The following is a 24603-nucleotide window of genomic DNA, read 5'->3' as shown; positions in this document are numbered from 1 at the left end:
ACGGCAATTAAAGGGTTAATCCAAACCATCAACTCTGTGAAACACAACACACAGAACAACATATAAAACTTTAAATTCTGTGAAAATATATTTTTCATTGGTAGTTGATGTTAGTTAATGCATTTACTAATGCTAACAAATGAGAAATTATTATAGTTACCAAAGCTTTTAATGATTTATAAGCATTTTTTTTATGATTTATTTTTCCATTAACTAACATGAATAATTTTTACTAACACAAATAAAGTAAAAAATATATTGTTAATATTTAATGTTATTTGTGAATTAACCAATGTTAAAAAACAACATTATTTAACTGTTGTTAGTTAACATCAACAATAATTATATACCATTTAATGGTGATCAATATTAATTCCAAAATGAGTTAATATATTATTACATTTTAAAGTTTTATCTTTTGAGCATGACTATTTTTCTAATATTAAAAATATTATGTTCATTGTTAGCTCATTGTAAGTTCATACTATCAATGAAGAATTAACATGCTGTAAAAAATATATTTTTCATTGTTAGTTCATATTAATTAATGCATTCCCTACTGTTAACAAATGAGACTTAATTATAAAGTGTTATCAAAACCTTTAATGCTTTATAAGCATTTTTTAAGGATTTTATTGAGAAGTTTAAACAGACCCTCTCTCTCTCTCTCTCTCTCTCTCTTTCTTTCTCTCTCTCTCCCCCTCCACACTCACTGAACTCACACAGTCACTCACACCCCACCCCTCACTCAGAAGCAGTGACAGGGAGCTCTCACTCAGCAGCAGCTCTGATAGTTTTTTAATTTTCTCCTCTGCATAGTGTATTGTAAATTCATGAAATTAATCACATATCCTCAGACTGTATTGTTCTGTGTATGTAATTTTTTATGAAGTGTTTGGAAGCTGCTCTTAAAAAAAAAAAAAAAAAAAAAGAATTCTCTTTTTTACTGTAACTTTAATAAATTGCCATTAAATCATCGTTCAAGATATCCTAAATCCGTCCGCAATTTAGCATCTTCAGTATTTTGGCATCACTAGAAAAAATGTTTTGGTGTGATTTCTGTGTTTCTGTTTGGAGGAGTATGAATTTGTTTACAGCTCGTTTTAAAAAAAAACCCACATTAAAATAAATATAGCCGACTTCCTGTTGGTCGTAGCTAATGACTGTAAATTAGAAAGTTGTCCGGATTAATAAGAACAATTTATGTACCGAGTTTGGTGTCTGTAGCGATCATTATATATATATAATCATTAATAATTATATACCATTTAATGTTGATCAATATTAATTCCAAAATGTGTTAATATATTATTAAATTTTAAAGTTTATCTTTTGAACATGACTATTTTTCTAACATTAAAAAGATTAATAAATGCTTTAAAAAAAAATTTTCTTTGTTAGTTCATACTATCATGGAAGAATTAACATCCTGTAAAAATATATTTTTCATTGTTAGTTCATGTTAATGCATTTCCTAATGTTAAGAAATGAGACCTTATTATAAAGTGTTATCAAAATCTTTAATGATTTATAAGCATTTTTTAAAGATTTTAAAAAACAGACCCTCTCTCTCTTTTTCTCTCTCTCTCACCCACTGCCTCAATCCACACAGTCACTCACACAGTCACTCACACCCCACAACACCCCACCCCCACCCCTCACTCAGAAGCAGTGGCAGGAGCTCTCACTCAGAAGCAGGCTGATAGTTTTTAAATTTTCTCCTAAGCATAGTGTATTGTAAATTCATGAAATTAATCACATATCCTCAGACTGTATTGTTCTGTGTATGTAATTTTTTATGAAGTGTTTGGAAGCTGCTCTTAAAAGATAAAAAAAAAAAAAAAATTATCTTTTTTACTGTAACTTTAATAAATTTCCATTAAATCATCGTTCAAGATATCCTAAATCCGTCCGCAATTTAGCATCTTCAGTATTTTGGCATCATGAGAAAAAATGTTTGGTGTGATTTCCGTGTTTCTGCTTGGAGGAGTATTAATTTGTTTACAGCCCGTTTAAAAAAAAACCCCACATTAAAATAAATATAGCCGATTTCCTGTTGGTCGTAGCTAATGACTGTAAATTAGAAAGTTGTCCGGATTAATAAGAACAATTTATGTACCGAGTTTGGTGTCTGTAGCTATCATTATATATATATAATCATTAATAATTATATACCATTTAATGTTGATGAATATTAATTCCAAAATGTGTTTATATATTATTACATTTTAAAGTTAATCTTTTGAACATGATTATTTTTCTAACATTAAAAAGATTAATAAATGCTTTAAAAAAAAAGTTATTTGTTAGTTCATACTATCATGGAAGAATTAACATGCTGTAAAAATATATTTTTCATTGTTAGTTCACGTTAATTAATGCATTTCCTAATGTTAAGAATTGAGACCTTATTATAAAGTGTTATCAAAATCTTTAATGATTTATAAGCATTTTTTAAAGATTTAAAAAAAACAGACCCTCTCTCTCTCTTTCTCTCTCTCACCCACTGCCTCAATCCACACAGTCACTCACACAGTCACTCACACCCCACCCCACCCCTCACTCAGCTGCAGGCTGACAGGACCTCTCACTCAGAAGCATTATATCAACTCTCTGATAGTTTTTAAATTTTCTCCTAAGCATAGTGTATTGTAAATTCATGAAATTAATCACATATCTCAGACTGTATTGTTCTGTGTATGTAATTTTTTATGAAGTGTTTGGAAGCTGCTCTTAAAAGATAAAAAAAAATAAAAATTATCTTTTTTACTGTAACTTTAATAAATTGCCATTAAATCATCGTTCAAGATATCCTAAATCCGTCCGCAATTTAGCATCTTCAGTATTTTGGCATCATGATAAAAAATGTTTCGTGTGATTTCCGTGTTTCTGCTTGGAGGAGTATTAATTTGTTTACAGCCCGTTTTTAAAAAAAACCCACATTAAAATAAATATAGCCGACTTCCTGTTGGTCGTAGCTAATGACTGTAAATTAGAAAGTTGTCCGGATTAATAAGAACAATTTATGTACCAAGTTTGGTGTCTGTAGCTAAAACTAACCCCCCCATTTTTGACAAAAGGTGGCGCTATAGAGTGCCTCTTCCACGCCCGTTTATGAGCTTTTTCCAGTGTCTAACTATCATTAATACTGATATGTGTGTTGAGTTTCATGACATTCTAAACATGTTATCTGCCTCAAAATCACCAGAAACGAATTTTCAACTTTGACACGTTGCCATGGCAACATAAGTTTAGATATCAATATTCCCTCCACAGTTTTACATCGGCCGTGTTTTGACATTATTCTGGTGAAGTTTGAAGCAAATCGAGTAAAAATAAGATGCTGAATTCAAAGCATTTTGAAAACGACACACTTCCTGCAGCCAGTTGGTGGCGCTATAACTTTCAGTCATAATAGTCACATCTATCCGATCGGCATCATACAACGAACAAATCACTGAAGTTTGATCTGCATCATACAATGTATGTGGACGTTATTACGCATTTCCTGGGTCTCATTTTTCGCCATAACTTCATCGCCTCGCCACGGGCAAACCGTTCGACATATCAAAAATATCTTCGCAATTTAGCGTCCCCAATGTCTTGAGATCATGTTCACCGAGTTTGGTGGCAATCGTATGGAAATCCTCAGAGGAGTATATCAAATTCCAGAGCATGCGCTTTTTAAACAGCCCTGAATAGCCGACTTCCTGTTGGGCGGAGCCTAAAACATGCAGCATGAAAGTTGTTCAGCTCAATGAGTTCTATATGTGTACCGAGTTTCATATGAATACGTGCAAGTATGTGTGAGCTATACATCAAGCTTTCTGACAATTTTGCAGGGGGCGCCGTAGAGCCCCTGTGCCACGCCCGGGTCCCAGCCTCAGCGGCGTCCTAATGGCCGCAGGTTCCAATGTGTGTGCCAATTTTCAAGAGTTTTCGGGCACGTTAAGGCCCCCAAAAGTACCCGGATAGTCGAAATAAAAAATAATTAAAAAAAAAAAATAAATAATAAAAAAAAATATAGCTGCAAGCAGCGATGACGGGCCCAAGCCGTCAGCATACGCCACCCCGGTGGCATCGATAAAACGGTGCCCAGCGAGCACACGCATTACAGTAACCCTCTGGCAGTTTGGTTTTAAGGGATACGGCAATTAAAGGGTTAATCCAAACCATCAACTCTGTGAAACACACACACACACACACAGAACAACATATAAAACTTTAAATTCTGTGATTGTTCTGTGTATGTAATTTTTTATGAAGTGTTTGGAAGCTGCTCTTAAAAGATAAAAAAAAAAAGTTTTCTCTTTTTTCTGTAACTTTAATAAATTGCCATTAAAACACCGTTCAAGATATCCTAAATCCGTCCACAATTTAGCATCTTCAGTATTTTGGCATCATGAGAAAAAATGTTTGGTGTGATTTCTGTGTTTCTGCTTGAAGGAGTATGAATTTGTTTACAGCCTGTTTAAAAAAAAAACCCACATTAAAATAAATATAGCCGACTTCCTGTTGGTCGTAGCTAATGTCTGTAAATTAGAAAGTTGTCCGGATTAATAAGAACAATTTATGTACCGAGTTTGGTGTCTGTAGCTATCATTATATATATATCTATATAAACATTAATAATTATATACCATTTAATGTTGATCAATATTAATTCCAAAATGTATTAATATATTATTAAATTTTAAAGTTTATCTTTTGAACATGACTATTTTTCTAACATTAAAAAGATTAATAAATGCTTTAAAAAAAATTGTTCTTTGTTAGTTCATACTATCATGGAAGAATTAACATGCTGTAAAAATATATTTTTCATTGTTAGTTCACGTTAATTAATGCATTTCCTAATGTTAAGAAATGAGACCTTATTATAAAGTGTTATCAAAATCTTTAATGATTTATAAGCATTTTTTAAAGATTTTAAAAAACAGACCCTCTCTCTCTTTCTCTCTCTCACCCAGCTCCTCAATCCACACAGTCACTCACACAGTCACTCACACCCCACCCCCACCCCTCACTCAGCTGCAGTGACAGGGAGCTCTCACTCAGAAGCAGTGACAGGGAGCTCTCACTCAGAAGCAGCTCTGATAGTTTTTTAATTTTCTCCTCTGCATAGTGTATTGTAAATTCATGAAATTAATCACATATTCTCAGACTGTATTGTTCTGTGTATGTAATTTTTTATGAAGTGTTTGGAAGCTGCTCTTAAAAGATAAAAAAAAAAAAGTTTTCTCTTTTTTACTGTAACTTTAATAAATTGCCATTAAATCATCGTTCAAGATATCCTAAATCCATCCGCAATTTAGCATCTTCAGTATTTTGGCATCATGATAAAAAATGTTTGGTGTGATTTCAGTGTTTCTGCTTGGAGGAGTATTAATTTGTTTACAGCCCGTTTTAAAAAAAAACCCACATTAAAATAAATATAGCCGACTTCCTGTTGGTCGTAGCTAATGACTGTAAATTAGAAAGTTGTCCGGATTAATAAGAACAATTTATGTACCGAGTTTGGTGTCTGTAGCTAAAACTAACCCCCCCATTTTTGACAAAAGGTGGCGCTATAGAGTGCCTCTTCCACGCCCGTTTATGAGCTTTTTCCAGTGTCTAACTATCATTAATACTGATATGTGTGTTGAGTTTCATGACATTCTAAACATGTTATCTGCCTCAAAATCACCAGAAACGAATTTTCAACTTTGACACGTTGCCATGGTAACATAATTTTAGATATCAATATTCCCTTCACAGTTTTACATCGGCCGTGTTTTGACATTATTCTGATGAAGTTTGAAGCAAATCGAGTAAAAATAAGATGCTGAATTCAAAGCATTTTGAAAACGACACACTTCCTGCAGCCAGTTGGTGGCGCTATAACTTTCAGTCATAAAAGTCACATCTATCCGATCGGCATCATACAACGAACAAATCACTGAAGTTTGATCTACATCATACAATGTATGTGGACGTTATTAGGCATTTCCTGGGTCTCATTTTTCGCCATAACTTCATCGCCTCGCCACGGGCAAACCGTTCGACATATCAAAAATATCTTCGCAATTTAGCGTCCCCAATGTCTTGAGATCATGTTCACCGAGTTTGGTGGCAATCGTATGGAAATCCTCAGAGGAGTATATCAAATTCCAGAGCATGCGCTTTTTAAACAGCCCTGAATAGCCGACTTCCTGTTGGGCGGAGCCTAAAACATGCAGCGTGAAAGTTGTTCAGCTCAATGAGTTCTATATGTGTACCGAGTTTCATATGAATACGTGCAAGTATGTGTGAGCTATACATCAAGCTTTCTGACAATTTTGCAGGGGGCGCCGTAGAGCCCCTGTGCCACGCCCGGGTCCCAGCCTCAGCGGCGTCCTAATGGCCGCAGGTTCCAATGTGTGTGCCAATTTTCAAGAGTTTTCGGGCACGTTAAGGCCCCCAAAAGTACCCGGATAGTCGAAATAAAAAATAATAAAAAAAAAAAATAAAAAAAAAATAATAATCCTTAGGGGAACAATAGGGCCCTGCGCCTTACTGGCTTGGGCCCTAAATATAGCTGCGAGCAGCGATGACGGGCCCAAGCCGTCAGCATACGCCACCCCGGTGGCATCGATAAAACGGTGCCCAGCGAGCACAAGCATCACAGTAACCCTCTGGCAGTTTGGTTTTAAGGGATACGGCAATTAAAGGGTTAATCCAAACCATCAACTCTGTGAAACACACACACACACAGAATATATAAAACTTTAAATTCTGTGAAAATATATTTTTCATTGGTAGTTTATGTTAGTTAATGCATTTACTAATGCTAACAAATGAGAAATTATTATAGTTACCAAAGCTTTTAATGATTTATAAGCATTTTTTAATGATTTATTTTTCCATTAACTAACATGAATAATTTTTTCTAACACAAATTAATAAAGTAAAAAATATATTGTTAATATTTAATGTTATTTGTGAATTAACCAATGTTAAAAAACAACATTATTTAACTGTTGTTAATTTACATCATTAATAAATATATACCATTTAATGTTGATCAAAATCAATTCCAAAATGTGTTAATATATTATTACATTTTAAAGTTTTATCTTTTGAACATGACTATTTTTCTAATATAAAAAATATTTTGTTCATTGTTAGTTCATTGTAAGTTCATACTATCAATGAAGAATTAACATGCTGTAAAAAATATATTTTTCATTGTTAGTTCATGTTAATTAATGCATTCACTACTGTTAACAAATGAGACTTAATTATAAAGTGTTATCAAAACCTTTAATGCTTTATAAGCATTTTTTAAGGATTTTATTGAGATGTTTAAACAGACCCTCTCTCTCTCTCCCCCTCCACACTCACTGAACTCACTCACCCAGTCACCTACCGCAAACATTAGAAGCACAGAGACAGGAGAACTCTGATAGTTTTTAAATTTTCTCCTCCGCATAGTGTATTGTAAATTCATGAAATTAATCACATATTCTCAGACTGTATAGTTCTGTGTATGTAATTTTTTATGAAGTGTTTGGAAGCTGCTCTTAAAAGAAAAAAAGAAAAGAAAAGTTTTCTCTTTTTTACTGTAACTTTAATAAATTGCCATTAAATCATCGTTCAAGATATCCTAAATCCGTCCGCAATTTAGCATCTTCAGTATTTTGGCATCATAAGAAAAAATGTTTGGTGTGATTTACGTGTTTCTGTTTGGAGGAGTATGAATTTGTTTACAGCCTGTTTAAAAACAAAACCCACATTAAAATAAATATAGCCGACTTCCTGTTGGTCGTAGCTAATGACTGTAAATTAGAAAGTTGTCCGGATTAATAAGAACAATTTATGTACTGAGTTTGGTGTCTGTAGCTATCATTATATATATATAAACATTAATAATTATATACCATTTAATGTTGATCAATATTAATTCCAAAATGTGTTAATATATTATTAAATTTTAAAGTTTATCTTTTGAACATGACTATTTTTCTAACATTAAAAAGATTAATAAATGCTTTAAAAAAATTGTTCTTTGTTAGTTCATACTATCATGGAAGAATTAACATGCTGTAAAAATATATTTTTCATTGTTAGTTCACGTTAATTAATGCATTTCCTAATGTTAAGAATTGAGACCTTATTTAATGATTTATAAGCATTTTTTAAAGATTTTAAAAAACAGACCCTCTCTCTCTTTCTCTCTCTCACCCAGCTCCTCAATCCACACAGTCACTCACACAGTCACTCACACCCCACCCCTCACTCAGCTGCAGGCTGGCAGGGAGCTCTCACTCAGCAGTCTAAGAGCTCTCTGATAGTTTTTAAATTTTCTCCTAAGCATAGTGTATTGTAAATTCATGAAATTAATCACATATCCTCAGACTGTATTGTTCTGTGTATGTAATTTTTTATGAAGTGTTTGGAAGCTGCTCTTAAAAGATAAAAAAAAAAAAAAATTATCTTTTTTACTGTAACTTTAATAAATTGCCATTAAATCATCGTTCAAGATATCCTAAATCCGTCCGCAATTTAGCATCTTCAGTATTTTGGCATCATGATAAAAAATGTTTGGTGTGATTTCCGTGTTTCTGCTTGGAGGAGTATTAATTTGTTTACAGCCCGTTTTTAAAAAAAACCCACATTAAAATAAATATAGCCGACTTCCTGTTGGTCGTAGCTAATGACTGTAAATTAGAAAGTTGTCCGGATTAATTAGAACAATTTATATACCGAGTTTGGTGTCTGTAGCTAAAACTAACCCCCTCATTTTTGACAAAAGGTGGCGCTATAGAGTGTCTCTTCCACGCCCGTTTATGAGCTTCTTCCAGTGTCTAACTATCATTAATACTGATATGTGTGTTGAGTTTCATGACATTCTAAACATGTTATCTGCCTCAAAATCACCAGAAACGAATTTTCAACTTTGACACGTTGCCATGGCAACATAATTTTAGATATCAATATTCCCTTCACAGTTTTACATCGGCCGTGTTTTGACATTATTCTGGTGAAGTTTGAAGCAAATCGAGGTAAAAGAAGATGCTGAATTCAAAGCATTTTGAAAACGACACACTTCCTGCAGCCAGTTGGTGGCGCTATAACTTTCAGTCATAATAGTCACATCTATCCGATCGGCATCATACAACGAACAAATCACTGAAGTTTGATCTACATCATACAATGTATGTGGACGTTATTAGGCATTTCCTGGGTCTCATTTTTCGCCATAACTTCATCGCCTCGCCACGGGCAAACCGTTCGACATATCAAAAATATCTTCGCAATTTAGCGTCCCCAATGTCTTGAGATCATGTTCACCTAGTTTGGTGGCAATCGTATGGAAATCCTCAGAGGAGTATATCAAATTCCAGAGCATGCGCTTTTTAAACAGCCCTGAATAGCCGACTTCCTGTTGGGCGGAGCCTAAGACATGCAGCGTGAAAGTTGTTCAGCTCAATGAGTTCTATATGTGTACCGAGTTTCATATGAATACGTGCAAGTATGTGTGAGCTATACATCAAGTTTTCTGACAATTTTCCAGGGGGCGCCGTAGAGCCCCTGTGCCACGCCCGGGTCCCAGCCTCAGCGGCGTCCTAATGGCCGCAGGTTCCAATGTGCGTGCCAATTTTGGAGAGTTTTCGGGCACGTTAAGGCCCCCAAAAGTACCCGGATAGTCGAAATAAAAAATAATAAAAAAAAAAAAAAAAAAAAAAAAAATAAATAAATAAAAAAAAAATATAGCTGCGAGCAGCGATGACGGGCCCAAGCCGTCAGCATACGCCATCCCGGTGGCATCGATAAAACGGTGCCCAGCGAGCACACACATTACAGTAACCCTCTGGCAGTTTGGTTTTAAGGGATACGGCAATTAAAGGGTTAATCCAAACCATCAACTCTGTGAAACACACACACACAGAACAACATATAAAACTTTAAATTCTGTGAAAATATATTTTTCATTGGTAGTTGATGTTAGTTAATGCATTTACTAATGCTAACAAATGAGAAATTATTATAGTTACCAAAGGTTTTAATGATTTATAAGCATTTTTTAATGATTTATTTTTCCATTAACTAACATGAATAATTTATTCTAACACAAATGAATAAAGTAAAACATATATTGTTAATATTTAATGTTATTTGTGAATTAACCAATGTTAAAAACAACATTATTTAACTGTTGTTAATTTACATCATTAATAAATATATACCATTTAATGTTTATCAAAATCAATTCCAAAATGTGTTAATATATTATTACATTTTAAAGTTTTATCTTTTGAACATGACTATTTTTCTAATATTAAAAATATTTTGTTCATTGTAAGTTCATACTATCAATGAAGAATTAACATGCTGTAAAAAATATATTTTTCATTGTTAGTTCATGTTAATTAATGCATTCCCTACTGTTAACAAAAGAGACTTAATTATAAAGTGTTATCAAAACCTTTAATGCTTTATAAGCATTTTTTAAGGATTTTATTGAGAAGTTTAAACAGACCCTCTCTCTCTCTCTCTCTCTCTCTCTCTCCCCCTCCACACTCACTGAACTCACACAGTCAGTCACCCACCCAGTCACCCACCGCACACATTAGAAGCACAGAGACAGGAGAACTCTGATAGTTTTAATTTTCTGCTCTCCATAGTGTATTGTAAATTCATGAAATTAATCACATATCTCAGACTGTCTTGTTCTGTGTATGTAATTTTTTATGAAGTGTTTGGAAGCTGCTCTTTAAAGATAAAAAAAAAAAGTGTTCTTTTTTACTGTAACTTTAATAAATTGCCATTAAATCACCGTTCAAGATATCCTAAATCAGTCCGCAATGTAGCATCTTCAGTATCTTGGAAGCATGTGAAAAAATGTTTGGTGTGAATTTTTGGTTTCTGCTTGAAGGAGTATGAATTTGTTTACAGCCCGTTTAAAAAAAAAAAAAACACATAAAAAAAAAAAATAGCCGATTTCCTGTTGGTCGTAGCTAATGACTGTAAATTAGAAAGTTGTCCGGATTAATAAGAACAATTTATGTACCGAGTTTGGTGTCTGTAGCTATCATTATATATATATATATATATATATATATATATATATATATATATAATCATTAATAATTATATACCATTTAATGTTGATCAATATTAATTCCAAAATGTGTTTATATATTATTACATTTTAAAGTTTATCTTTTGAACATGACTAATTTTCTAACATTAAAAAGATTAATAAATGCTTTAAAAAAATTGTTCTTTGTTAGTTCATACTATCATGGAAGAATTAACATGCTGTAAAAATATATTTTTCATTGTTAGTTCACGTTAATTAATGCATTTCCTAATGTTAAGAATTGAGACCTTATTATAAAGTGTTATCAAAATCTTTAATGATTTATAAGCATTTTTTAAAGATTTAAAAAAACAGACCCTCTCTCTCTCTTTCTCTCTCTCACCCACTGGCTCAATCCACACAGTCACTCACACAGTCACTCACACCCCACCCCACCCCCACCCCTCACTCAGCTGCAGGCTGACAGGGATCTCTCACTCAGAAGCAGTCTAAGTCTAACTCTCTGATAGTTTTCAAATTTTCTCCTCTGCATAGTGTATTGTAAATTCATAAAATTAATCACATATCCTCAGACTGTATTGTTCTGTGTATGTAATTTTTTATGAAGTGTTTGGAAGCTGCTCTTAAAAGATAAAAAAAAAAAAGAAATGATCTTTTTTACTGTAACTTTAATAAATTGCCATTAAATCATCGTTCAAGATATCCTAAATCCGTCCGCAATTTAGCATCTTCAGTATTTTGGCATCATGATAAAAAATGTTTGGTGTGATTTCCGTGTTTCTGCTTGGAGGAGTATTAATTTGTTTACAGCCCGTTTTTAAAAAAAACCCACATTAAAATAAATATAGCCGACTTCCTGTTGGTCGTAGCTAATGACTGTAAATTAGAAAGTTGTCCGGATTAATTAGAACAATTTATGTACCGAGTTTGGGGTCTGTAGCTAAAACTAACCCCCTCATTTTTGACAAAAGGTGGCGCTATAGAGTGCCTCTTCCACGCCCGTATATGAGCTTTTTCCAGTGTCTAACTATCATTAATACTGATATGTGTGTTGAGTTTCATGACATTCTAAACATGTTATCTGCCTCAAAATCACCAGAAACGAATTTTCAACTTTGACACGTTGCCATGGCAACATAATTTTAGATATCAATCTTCCCTTCACAGTTTTACATCGGCCGTGTTTTGACATTATTCTGGTGAAGTTTGAAGCAAATCGAGTAAAAATAAGATGCTGAATTCAAAGCATTTTGAAAACGACACACTTCCTGCAGCCAGTTGGTGGCGCTATAACTTTCAGTCATAATAGTCACATCTATCCGATCGGCATCATACAAAGAACAAATCACTGAAGTTTGATCTACATCATACAATGTATGTGGACGTTATTAGGCATTTCCTGGGTCTCATTTTTCGCCATAACTTCATCGCCTCGCCACGGGCAAACCGTTCGACATATCAAAAATATCTTCGCAATTTAGCGTCCCCAATGTCTTGAGATCATGTTCACCGAGTTTGGTGGCAATCGTATGGAAATCCTCAGAGGAGTATATCAAATTCCAGAGCATGCGCTTTTTAAACAGCCCTGAATAGCCGACTTCCTGTTGGGCGGAGCCTATGACATGCTGCGCGGAAGTTGTTCAGCTCAATGAGTTCTATATGTGTACCGAGTTTCATATGAATACGTGCAAGTATGTGTGAGCTATACATCAAGTTTTCTGACAATTTTCCAGGGGGCGCCGTAGAGCCCCTGTGCCACGCCCGGGTCCCAGCCTCAGCGGCGTCCTAATGGCCGCAGGTTCCAATGTGCGTGCCAATTTTCGAGAGTTTTCGGGCACGTTAAGGCCCCCAAAAGTGCCCGGATGATTGAAATAAAAAAAAAAAAAAAAAAAAAAAAAAAAAAAAAAAAAATAATAATCCTTAGAAGAACAATAGGGCCCTGCGCCTTACTGGCTTGGGCCCTAATAATAATCCTTAGGGGAACAATAGGGCCCTGCGCCTTACTGGCTTGGGCCCTAAAAATAATAATCCTTAGGGGAACAATAGGGCCCTGCGCCTTACTGGCTTGGGCCCTAATAATACAAGTGGCTACAGTTAGTAAAAAAAACCCCAATACATCCAGACCAATAGGTGTCAGTATAATGTGCAGAACAACTGGATGGAAAAGATCCAGTGTAGTGCGCATTTAAACTTTTTGTTACTTTTTTGATATGAAACCGCATGAGCTTTCAAATTCTGTCAATCTAAAGAATAGCTGTTGTTTTGACGCTTTACAATGTAACTATGATGTAAGATGCAAGTAGAACAGCTTGTAAACAATATCAATGTAACATTACATTTACCTCACCATTTTGCTTCTTATATGCACTCATTATATTTTTACTTAGCCTGTTTATTTCTATTTAATTTAAAGGGGTCATATGATGCGATTTCAAGTTTTCCTTTCACTTTGGAGTGTTACAAGCTGTTTGTGCATGGATAAGATCCCTGAAGTTGCGAAGACTTAAGTCTCAAAACCAAAGAGATATTCTTTATAAAAGTTGAGACTTGACCACGCCTCCCTAAAACGGCTCATTCAAAACATGTCTACATCACGGTGTGGGAAGATTTGCAAAACACCGCCCAAATGTATACGCAATGAAAGAAGGCGGAACTATTATTCTAGGTGTAGTATTGTTGCTGCCGCCAGCGCCATGTCCTGGAGACGCTGTGTTTCATTGTGAAAGTGAAAGTACTTTGTTTGGGCTTCCAAAAGGGGACACAACTAGAAATCAGTGGTTAAGTTGTATTTACAACACTGTTTCAGAACAGTTCAACCCAAATATTAGAGTGTGTGCAGCGAGGACAATTTCCTGAACCTGGAAGAGTAGCCTGCCAGCTATGCACAAAGGCTGTTTCTATAAAGTGGGGCAATTCCAACTTTGCAAGGACAGTCTGGCGCTTCTGACTCACAGCCTGTAAGTACGTTTTCTTATTTAAAGGTGCCAGAGAATGCATTGATACAGTATTTTAAATTGTTCTCTGATATCTTCATCGAAGGCATGTGGTTTACCTAAGTGAAAAAATCCGCCAGAAACTATTTTACATGTCCATTTACAGCCCTAGGATTTTTCCCTAGAATTAAATGGTCTGTTATTGGCTTATTTGGCAGGGTCATGAATAATAATGAGCTCTGCTCTGATTGGCTGTTTCACAGTGCTGCTCAATATTGAGCTCTGCTCTGATTGGCTGTTTCACAGTGAAACTCATTTCAGTAAGTCACAGCAAGAAGGAAACACAGGGAGGAAAATATATATTTAAATACTTTCTCTCGCAGTTATATCGTTGGGTAATTATACTGTATATAAAATGCGGGTATCAGGGAGCCATTATTAATACGCGAGGCATTGAAACTGCTTTTGAACGATCGGTCGATTGCGTTATAGTTTCACTTTCAAGATAAGCGATCGCACAAAGTATTTTTATATTATGAAGCGGCAGTACTTACCACACATTTTACAAGATCAGATGCTTGTCAGCGGTGCTCAGGATCTGTAAATCATTCGCCATCATCCTCATCTCTCCTTACTCTGTTTATGTGGTAAGTGAAATCTTATGTACTGCAGTGTAACAGGCTACAGCTAGCAAGGAGCTAACCATGTCCCTTTAGTGGCTCGCGTTATTTTAGTCGAACGCGTTATTTGCTTTCCGTGCCTTTCTGAATAAAGACACCAACCCATCCCTGCACTTCTCATCCCCTGCACAGCCTGGAACATAACATTTATTTCCATGGTATGCCATTTTCGCTGTTGTCCGCGCTTGTTTATTTACAATACCTGCAGAACTTCTGATGGTTCAGCTGGCGGCTGGCCTAGAACAAGTGCGGGTTTATGCAAATGTTGGGGGCGTAGTGATCCTGACTGTTGCGTCACAGTCGGTATTATGTTCTGATTCACCTGTTTTTCAGTGGTCTTTTTTTATCCACGAGATTTACATAAGGAGGAAAACTATGGTGTTTGAGGCTCACGGTATGTCATTTCCATGTACAGAACTCTTATTATTTAACTATGCCAAGGTAAAGACAGTTTTTCATTCTATGGCACATTTAAAGAATTTGCCACTGATGATTCAAACGCGAGTTTTGAGTAGTGTAGAGTAGTGCTTGTTGTTTTTCATTTCTCCGATACCAAATGCAGACATGGTAATGGTAAAAGACAGTATAAGTCATTATAATCAGTAATTATGTCCCCACTGGATGCAACAAATGCCTCTGTTTCGGTTTGTTCTCAGAACGATGAGCTTTGAAAAATTGTCGCATTTCAGAAAGGCGGAGCATAGAGGAGCGACAATAATGTAGAGCATTGGTCGGCAACAGGCGGCCCGCGGGCCAAAAGTGGCCCACCAGCAATAATATCTGGCCTGCGCCCGTACTCAGATTATTTTGATAGCGGCTGGTTCTGAAATAAATCTGTCATGACAGCAACAGTTACTCACAATCAGAGTATGTGAGCGCTCCGGAGCGCGAGTGGAGCGGTGTGATTTTGAATGGAGCGAGGAGCGGATTTTTTAAAAGCGGGAGCGTCGTGGTTTTCACTCACTACAAGAGCGCTCCATCACGAGTACAATTCATGCCAACGACCCGTAATATAACTGTGTATTTAGCAAGAATTCACACGTTAAACATATTTAGCTAGCTAGATAGAAAAGGATCACTCAAATCAGAAAGAATGTGAAGGCTATGATGACTGCAGTAGACATGAGCGGGAAGTTATATTTCTCAAGGAACTGATTTGTTCTTTCTGAATATTTTCAGCTGACAGCTGACTTTTTTTTCTCAGAATTGCGTGATTTAAACTCGCATTTGCGAGTTAAAAAGTTCGAATTCTGAGATATAAACTCACAATTCTGAGAACATCAGTCTTTTTCCCCCTCAAAACGGGACTTTAACTCACAATTCTGACTTTATAACTCGCAATTGCGAGTTTGTATCTCAATTCTGTGGGAAAAAAAGTCAGAATTCTGAGATAAAACCTATATATACCTGAGATATAACCTTTTTTTTTTTTTTTTTATTCAGTGGCGGAAACGGGCTTCCATAGAACTGTGATATTTCAAACATAGTGAAATACTTTAGACGCGGAGCGGTGTTTCTGATATCAGTGAGAACGGAGTAATTATTAAATGCTCTGAGCGCGGAGGGGAAATTGTTGACGCTCCGATCCGCTCACATACTCTGATCGGACACCGCCACACAAATGTGGCTTTTTGTTAATGACTGTCACAGGATTAACAGCTCACTACCAGTTACAAAATACACTGTAACAGTCAGTCACAGACAATTCTGGTTGCATTTTTCATCTATTAATATCTTAAATGATCCTTTGACTATGATCTGGCCCGCCATCTAGTGGTGAATTTTTTTTTTTTAGCCCGATGCCAAACTTACTTGCTGACCCCTGATGTAGAGTATGTGGAAAATGTGTTTTTTGAACCTTAAACTGCATAAACACATTGTATTACACCAAATACACAAAATAATGTTCTTTTTAGCAATGTCATATGAGCCCTTTAATATAAATCTTTCATGAAAACAAGCTTCTATTAGATTATTTTAGTTAATCACCGTCAAAATGTTTATATTTCAACAGCAAATTAGAGAAAAAAACGTAATTAATATATTATTAAAAGGTTTCTATATAAACTACCTTATGTGTAATTTAAAACAAACATTTTTTTATATACAACTCAATTTGATATAGAAATAAATTAGATTTATTATTTTATTAATAAGTATATGTATGTTTTCTGCTAACTGAAAAAATTTATTTTGGTGTGGTGGATTGGTAAAGAAGTAAACACTAATTTTAATCCAGTATTTCGACTGTATGTTTATGAGCATAAGTTCGTAAAAACTATAACTGTGATGCGATACGTGCAAGGATACCAGAATTTCAGCCAAATTACATCATTAAAGCATAATTCTCTATACAACTTTAGAGAAATCCAGCTTTGCACAACTACAGCTTATTTCTGTACAGAAGATATTAGTGCGGTTCATAAGCGAAAATTTATTTCTCCTTTTTACCCATCAATCCATTGTAAGCGTATTACTGTAAATGCAAACTTTGTTTAAATTCGTCAAAATTATTTTCAGCGCAAAATCGGCAGCCTGTCACATGCTATCATTAAAGCTCAAGTTATTTTGAACCAGCAGGATTGCTTTAAGTTCCTTTGTTTCCTGAAGTCTTTCCATGGTGTTGTGATGGGAGAGACTCACTATGGTGCTGAGCTGCAGCTGATGAGTGAAAGGCAGCGCTCCATAATTGGCCCAGTGTGTGCGTGTGGAGAAGAAACAGTGTTGTGTTTATGTGGCCTGAGGCTCTGTCTCGCTTCTCTCGCAGGAGGAAGGGGGAGGTCCATCCGAGCAAGCTGCTTTGATACTGCACAGAAAAGGCTTTGACTGTGGCTTCTCCAATCGGAACACTGGCCTACTGTGTACCACCACACGTGGCAAGGTAAAGCAGATCACGCAGCTTCCCACACACAGACACGCATCACTAATTTAGAGAGGGTTTTATCACTGCTACTAAGTTTTGGAAGACCTTGAGGCTTATATAAAAAAAAAAAAAAAAAAAAAGATTGTACATTTGCTCCCAAAAGGATAATTCATGCAAAAATGAAAATCTCTTTTTAACACAAAACACACATTCCATAGAACACAATAGGGAGAACTTTCTGGTCAATTTTTTCTATCCAATTACAATGATAAGGCTCTGGAGCGTTCAAGCTTCAAAAAGGACTCCAAAGGACCATAAAAGCGATATAAATGCATTAGTCTTCTGAAGTCAGTATGCAGTAGTTTTAGGTAAGAAACCAAATATGTTCCCCTCCAGTGAACTGTTAAAATTAAAATTTGCTGTTAATTTACTTTATTTATTTGTTATTTACTTTTCTTCATTAAAGAATATTTTTAGCTGAAACCGTGGTCCTTGGTGATTCATAAAATGCAAGTCAATGGCTTCCGTCACTTTGAAAGGCAAATAAAGCTAATCAGGCAACATAAAATTAATACCTGTGGCTCTGATGGTATATTGAGGTCTTATGAAGCAAAATGATCTGTGTGTGCAAGAAACTTAACCTTAACCCTAATAAGAACCAGCTTATTATTATTATTACCAATATTCATTCACTGTTGAACTTGAGGACTTATCATTTAGACCAGTTTTGTGTTAGCTGATTTATTGAAAAACTTAACTTAAAAGACAAATTAGATCTTTATTAATACACTTGAGCTCACCAAGGAGAGCTAGGGTGGATATAAAAACATTATTTCAATAATTAACAAGTTATCATATGGGTTCAGAAGCACCAGTGGGCTACTTTTTTGGTGCTTTTGTGGTGTTTCTTTTTTAAGCTAGTTTGAATTTTTTATATTTGTTATTTTTAAATGGGTTTTAAATCAGTTTATACTGGTTATTTTACAAAAACCTTGGAACACAGTTCATCTAATCAGATTTCAGAATCAGAACTATCGGTTTTATAATATAATGATTTTAAGGTGAAGTGAAAATAGTAAAGATAACCAGCAAACTCAAAAAAAAGTAGGAAAATTCAATGTGACGGAATCAATGTCTTGAGCCAAGGATTCAGAGAGAGAGAATTTCAGAAAAAAATATTTGTTTCTAGCCCTAAAAAGTAAAAAAATTTAGACGGTTGGTGGCGTTGGAGGAATTGAGTTAGAGACTCCAAATTTGCTGTGGTTAATGTTCAGACTGTCCTCTGTGCCGCATTTCATTACTTTCCCACAAGCGGTTCTGTTGAGGTGCCATAGACTCGAGCGAAGAATAATAAGAACATTTACAATGAGGTGCCTACGTATTCAAATGACATAAGCACGTAACAAAATTAATAAACGTGAACTAAAATAAAAGTAAATTCAAAATTATTAATAAATACTACAAAGGTGTGTATATATATAAAAAACTAAAATAAACGTTTCAGGAAAAAAGTTGTGATTTGCTAGTTAATTAATGCATTTTAACAATAAACCAGCTATATAGCGGATTCTAAGTGATCAAGGGCTTAGGACGTTCCAGTTCAGCCCATTCCAAGGGTTCTGCCAGAAGTTGGCACTCATGCAATGTAACCAATGATGTACATCTGAGGAAACGAGACGGAGGGAAGTTTGGAAGTGAAGGGCATAAAAAAACGGACTGGAATGTAGCTCTAGAGGCCACTGTCCTGCAGAGTTTAGCCTAACCCTAATCAAACACACCTGAACAAGCTAATTAATGTCTTCAGGATTACTAGAAAGTTCTGCAGCACAGTGGCCTCCAGGGCCGAGTTTGTGCCCATCCCTGCCACAGAGTCACAGTGCTACTTCATAGTTGCTCTCCATATTAGCATGAGACAGAAGAAACATTAAAAAAAGTTACGTTATCCTAAGATGTTTATGTGAATGAGCTATGTACAGAAAGAGTCTCATAAGAAAATGAAAGTTGTTTAATTTTCTCTGAGTTCACAGGCTTAGCTTAAACCTGTCAGATATGCTAAACATCTCACTTCTGAAAAAAGTTACAAGTTAAAACTAAGGCCGTGGCTAATGCATACTTGAACATGATGTTACATTGGAAATGCTCTAATCACCATACTGTGTGTGTGTAGATTTATTTAGAGAAGCTCCTGACAGATTTGAAGGTGAAAAGCATCACTCCTGTATCGCTGTCTCTGATGCACACACACAATAGTGATGCCGACCCCCAGGAGATCAGCCTTAAACCCATGGAAATCAGGACTTACCGTCTGCAGCTGAGCTGAGCTGCAGTCACACCGGCTCATGTCCTCTGTGTTTTACACTCGATAGCCGGATGGTTGTTGCCTTCAGCTAAAGACTCAGTAAACGATTGTGGACAGAAACCTTAAGCTTCACTGCAAAGCTCAATGTGAAATCTCCAAGATTTCCCAACCAGCCCTCTCAGGTTATTGGACATAACGTGACGCTTCTTATGTGTGATTCACTGTGCTGAGAGTTGACATTTTGCACTGGGAATGTACAAGTTGTTGTACGCTTTTAAACTGTTGCTACAGTGGGCATGTTGCAAGAAACGCTCTTCTTACTTCTGTTACATGATGAAGAGAAAAGCTCCTGTTTTATCCTCACAATTCCCAGATGAAAGTTAATATATACCGATTGTAAAATTGTTTGGAGTCTTACCAGAAATTAAATTAAATTTATTATTTTATTGCAATCCCAAAGTTGTTACTCTGAAATGTGCCTTAGTCTTACAGGGTGGTGTTTGTCTTCACGGATGTGAGAAAATAGTGTAAAGAAATTGTAGAACAACCACAAATCTTCACAATCATACATTTGGAATTTTGGGTATTTTCGAATGCTGATCAACTAAATTGCAGTTGTGTTGTTTGTTTGTTTTTTAAGTTGAAATAGGTTTAATGCAACTTGAAATTTAAATGATGAATGTATATTGAAAATTGTATTCCATTGTTCCCAGAGATGATCAAATTATTATCAAAGAAGAAATTAAATGTTTTATTTAATATATTAGGCTATATGATTATAAACATGCATATATTTTTATCAACATAAATATAAATTCACGCAGTGGTTTAGCTGAAAGGGGTGACGAATCATAAAATGGTGTCGTGGTTATTATGGATTATAAACTTCATGTGATTGTGTTGAGGTTTATGAATAGAAATGATCTTAGAAGTTAGATATATTACACTATCAAACTATGCAAATGTACATTTTTGTCTTATGCAACGATGATCTATTTTTTTAAACCGAAAGGTAACACGGGACCTATGGGGTTTATCTTAAATCAAGTTAGAAATTCTCCCTATTTTACCTGACAAAAGTTCTTGAGAATTTTTTTCTGGTAAGTTGTAGATTTGCAACACGTTATGACGTGTTATGAATGTTTTGCATAATGCATTTTCCTTCATTCTGTGATGTTTATTCTTGAAGGGAGACCATGTCTTACACTATGGGTGTTTTCTTGTTAAAATCTGCTTTCAGACTGTCGATAAAAGAGTTGGTTGCTTGTCTTGAGCGTGATGAAGGATGAACATTTGTTGACTTGCTGCTGTGATTTTTTTTTTTTTTTGTTAATTGAGTTGATTCAGCATGTTTTTCTTTTACCTTTTATGAAAATACTGGCTTGCCGTTCTGTTGGTCAGTCAGAACTCAGAAGTGCTGTGATCACTGTATTCCAACTAGCTGCTTAATTCACACTTTTATGACCAAATTGGTCTGTGACTGTAGTGAATCAGGATAATGAAAGCAGGCCGATGCTTTCCAACCTTGTGAGAACATTCCTCTTTTTCTTTTAATCTTGAAAATTGTGGTGACTATCTGAAGAGTATGCATCTTTTTACCAGTTTTGCCAATTACAATTGTAGCCATTGAATGTCTGTGTCATTCGAAAGGAATGTTACAAAAAAATAAAAAAATGTTCAGACTTTTTTGTTTGGATTTTAAGGGCTATTTCTCATTGCTTTAAAGACTCATCGAATGTTGTCATTTCATGGTAACTCGTAAGGTTTTGTGTTCTTTTTGACCTTTTCCATGCGTTTCTTCATGATCTTCTCTTCCTCTCGCGTTCTTTTTTCCAGCTCTGTCTTTTCCATCTCTTCTTCTCTTTCCATCATTATTTTCCGTTCCTTTTGCCACTAAAGATTTAGAAAAGAATAATAGGTTTTTAGCAATTCTCTGCACATATTTCTCTAGCCTCAAGCTCCTTGGGTCCCATTAACAAACAGCTACTGTACCTCTATCTAAATACTAATCTAAACTTTGTTATTACCGCTTAGCGAATCGGCCATCTCTGACTGGCTGATGGATTACTGCACTGAATCAAAGAGAATGCAATACTCACTTGATCTTTCACAACTTTAATCAGATCAATATCAGTCCTGGTTCTCAGGTCCAGATGAGAAGCTTCATGTTTGCCCAGTCTGATCAAATATGGCACATATTTGAAATGAAAGAGATCAAATAAGGCACCTGTGATACAGTGATGGTATTAGATGGTAATACTGTGGTATTTTCATATATTCCAATGGTACTGGATGATTTAACGGTCCTATGAGTTTTTCAATTGCCAGTGTCATATTAATATCTACAGAGCAGAGTGGTGAATGATATGTAATAAAATTTAACAACCACAAAAGTTCAAGAGATTGAGGTCGGTGAGACTTCTGATCAATTTATTGCAGCTTTGCTAAATGAAAGCATTAATTTTCTTTTTAAAAAGAGCTATCTAAATCGTTGCCGATGGCCTTGTGAGCAGCGCGCCAACATGTAGCGTCTTGCGCTGCTGACGAGTTTGAATCCCGACTCAAGGACCCTTCCTGACTGGTATTCCCGTGATGCCACTGTTTTCTGTGTATAGCAGATGCAATTTACATTTAGTTATTTAGCAGACGCTTTTATCCAAAGCGACTTACAAATGAGGACAATGGAAGCAATTAAAATCAACAATGAGACAATTGTGATGGTCTTTCGTAATGGAGTGGGGTGTGATTGGTTCAGGGCGTCCTCTTCCAGCCCTGGCTGTGGAAACTGCCTCTTTCCTAGGTTTGGTGGGTTTTATTCTGTGCCGGTGGTCTTCAGAATGAGTAGTGAGCTGAACTGGACTCGTTCTGTGCACATACGCACACTTCAACTGTGTGTGAACTTCTCATCCTCTCTCTGTGGTTCTCCAGAAGCCTTTTATCATCCTGGAAAGGAGATAATAACAGGGTGAAACTGCAGGTCCTATTGATCATGTAGAGGCTCGAATTAAGATTCTGTTCTTGCCTCGTCTGATTTCATAGTGTCAGAGTTTAATGTAGTCGCACCAGAGGAATGTTGAAAGCTACAACAATGTGCTTCAGCATTTTGTTTAAATTCAAATGTACTTTCCTTTCTGATGCCTCATGAGATTTCTATTATCATGTCACCTCAGTGACAATATAACTTCTTGAAATTTGGACTGAATCTACATAAGCCTCATGCATTATTCAGCTGGATAAGTGTGAAATATCAAAACACATCTGCTTTCTTTCTTTTTGTTTGTAAATAACACTGTCCTGTTCACTGCTAAGGATAACATACTAACTTTTTTTCACAGTATATAGTTTTATCCATACTTTTTTCATTGATCAAAACAATAGTGACATTAAAAACATTATTAATGTTACCAGGGGCATCATGCTCTCATTATTTTTGAGGGGGCACGAGTGAGGTGTGTGGGGGGGGGGGGGGGGGGGGTGCACATAATTTGACACACAGCAGCCACAATAGAACTTTTGTTTTAATTTTTGTTCCCTTTTTTATTCGAAAAAATCCCACACGTGTTAACTAAATCTTGAAATCTTGACATAATTTGACACACAGCAGCCACAATAGAACTTTTGTTTTAATTTTTGTTCCCTTTTTTATTCGAAAAAATCCCACACGTGTTAACTAAATCTTGAAATATCTCGATTCTCAAATATGTGTAAATAGATGCGTTTTCCACCTTTATAGATTATGTTGGTCTATAATGGGCGATGGTCAAAGTAGACTAATAATGTAGTCTATTAACAACGCATAAAAACCTGTCTGTTTACTTAAGTAACAGGATATGTCATGCCATTAAATATTTGTAGAACAACTGACTTTGTATTTAATGTGAATTTAATAAAAAACATTGTAAGTTAGGCTAAAATCATAACACTTTCATGTACAGAAAGAGAGCAAAGAACATTTACATAAAATAAAAAAATCATCTGACTTCAGTCTAGAGTTAAAGCACTCTCAGAATCTCCCATTAAAATCACTGAAGCTGTTTACACTGTGAAATGAGGATCTTACTTACAAATTCGTACACACATCTGCACTTTGTTGTTTCTAACGAGAGAATTCGCCAGAGAGAGGTATTCAGTCAGAGAGCGAATGAAGAAAACACCGGCATTTTAAAGATGACTCATCTGAACGCCTCTGATTGGCCATTGTATTCATAAGCTCAACAGAATCGTGTGTGATTGGTTATAATGCAGCGCTACAAAAATGCGTCTGTCTCTGGCAGCGGCAGCCAACGCAGATTTGAATTTAGCAGCTGATGATATGAATATGATCGACGAACGATCACGCTGGTGTGATCGTAATATTAAAAATATGAATCGGCTATTTTTTTGTTTTTTGAAAGCTGCATTCAAAATCCACTTGGCTCAAAAATCTGAGGGGGCACTTTGAAAGGGCATGACCCCTCTGAATGTTACAATAGATTTCTATTTCAAATAAGTGCTAATATTTGAACTTTCTATTCATCAAAGAATCCTGAAAATGTATCAAAGTGTCCATAAAAATATTAGGCAGCACAACTGATAATAATAAGAAATGTTTCTTGAGCAGCAAATCAGCATATTAGAATGACTTCTGATCACGTGAAACTGAAGACTGAGGTAATGATGCTGACAATTCAGCTTTGCATCACAGGAATGAATTATATTATATTATTATATAAACAGAAAACTGTTATTTGAAATTGTAATAGTATTTCATAATATTACTGTTT

At 35.4% G+C, this 24603-nt stretch overlaps 1 protein-coding gene across 1 annotated transcript in view; it reads left to right on the top strand.

Annotated features, from left to right (window-relative positions):
• The window catches only part of LOC306869168 (alpha-mannosidase 2-like), a 70732-nt gene extending 49185 nt beyond the window's left edge, over positions 1-21547 (top strand). The window contains exons 21-22 of the mRNA XM_079415804.1: positions 17446-17559; positions 19709-21547. Coding sequence (XP_079271930.1) covers positions 17446-17559; positions 19709-19861 — 267 coding nt within the window. The 3' untranslated portion in view covers positions 19862-21547. The remainder of the gene's footprint in view (positions 1-17445; positions 17560-19708) is intronic.
• Positions 21548-24603: the final 3056 nt, after the last annotated feature.

The sequence above is a fragment of the Barbus barbus genome (assembly GCF_936440315.1).
Source record: "Barbus barbus genome assembly, chromosome: 5".
NCBI lineage: Eukaryota > Metazoa > Chordata > Actinopteri > Cypriniformes > Cyprinidae > Barbus > Barbus barbus.
Note: the sequence above shows the minus strand (reverse complement) of the source record. Positions and strands in the feature narration are given on the sequence as shown.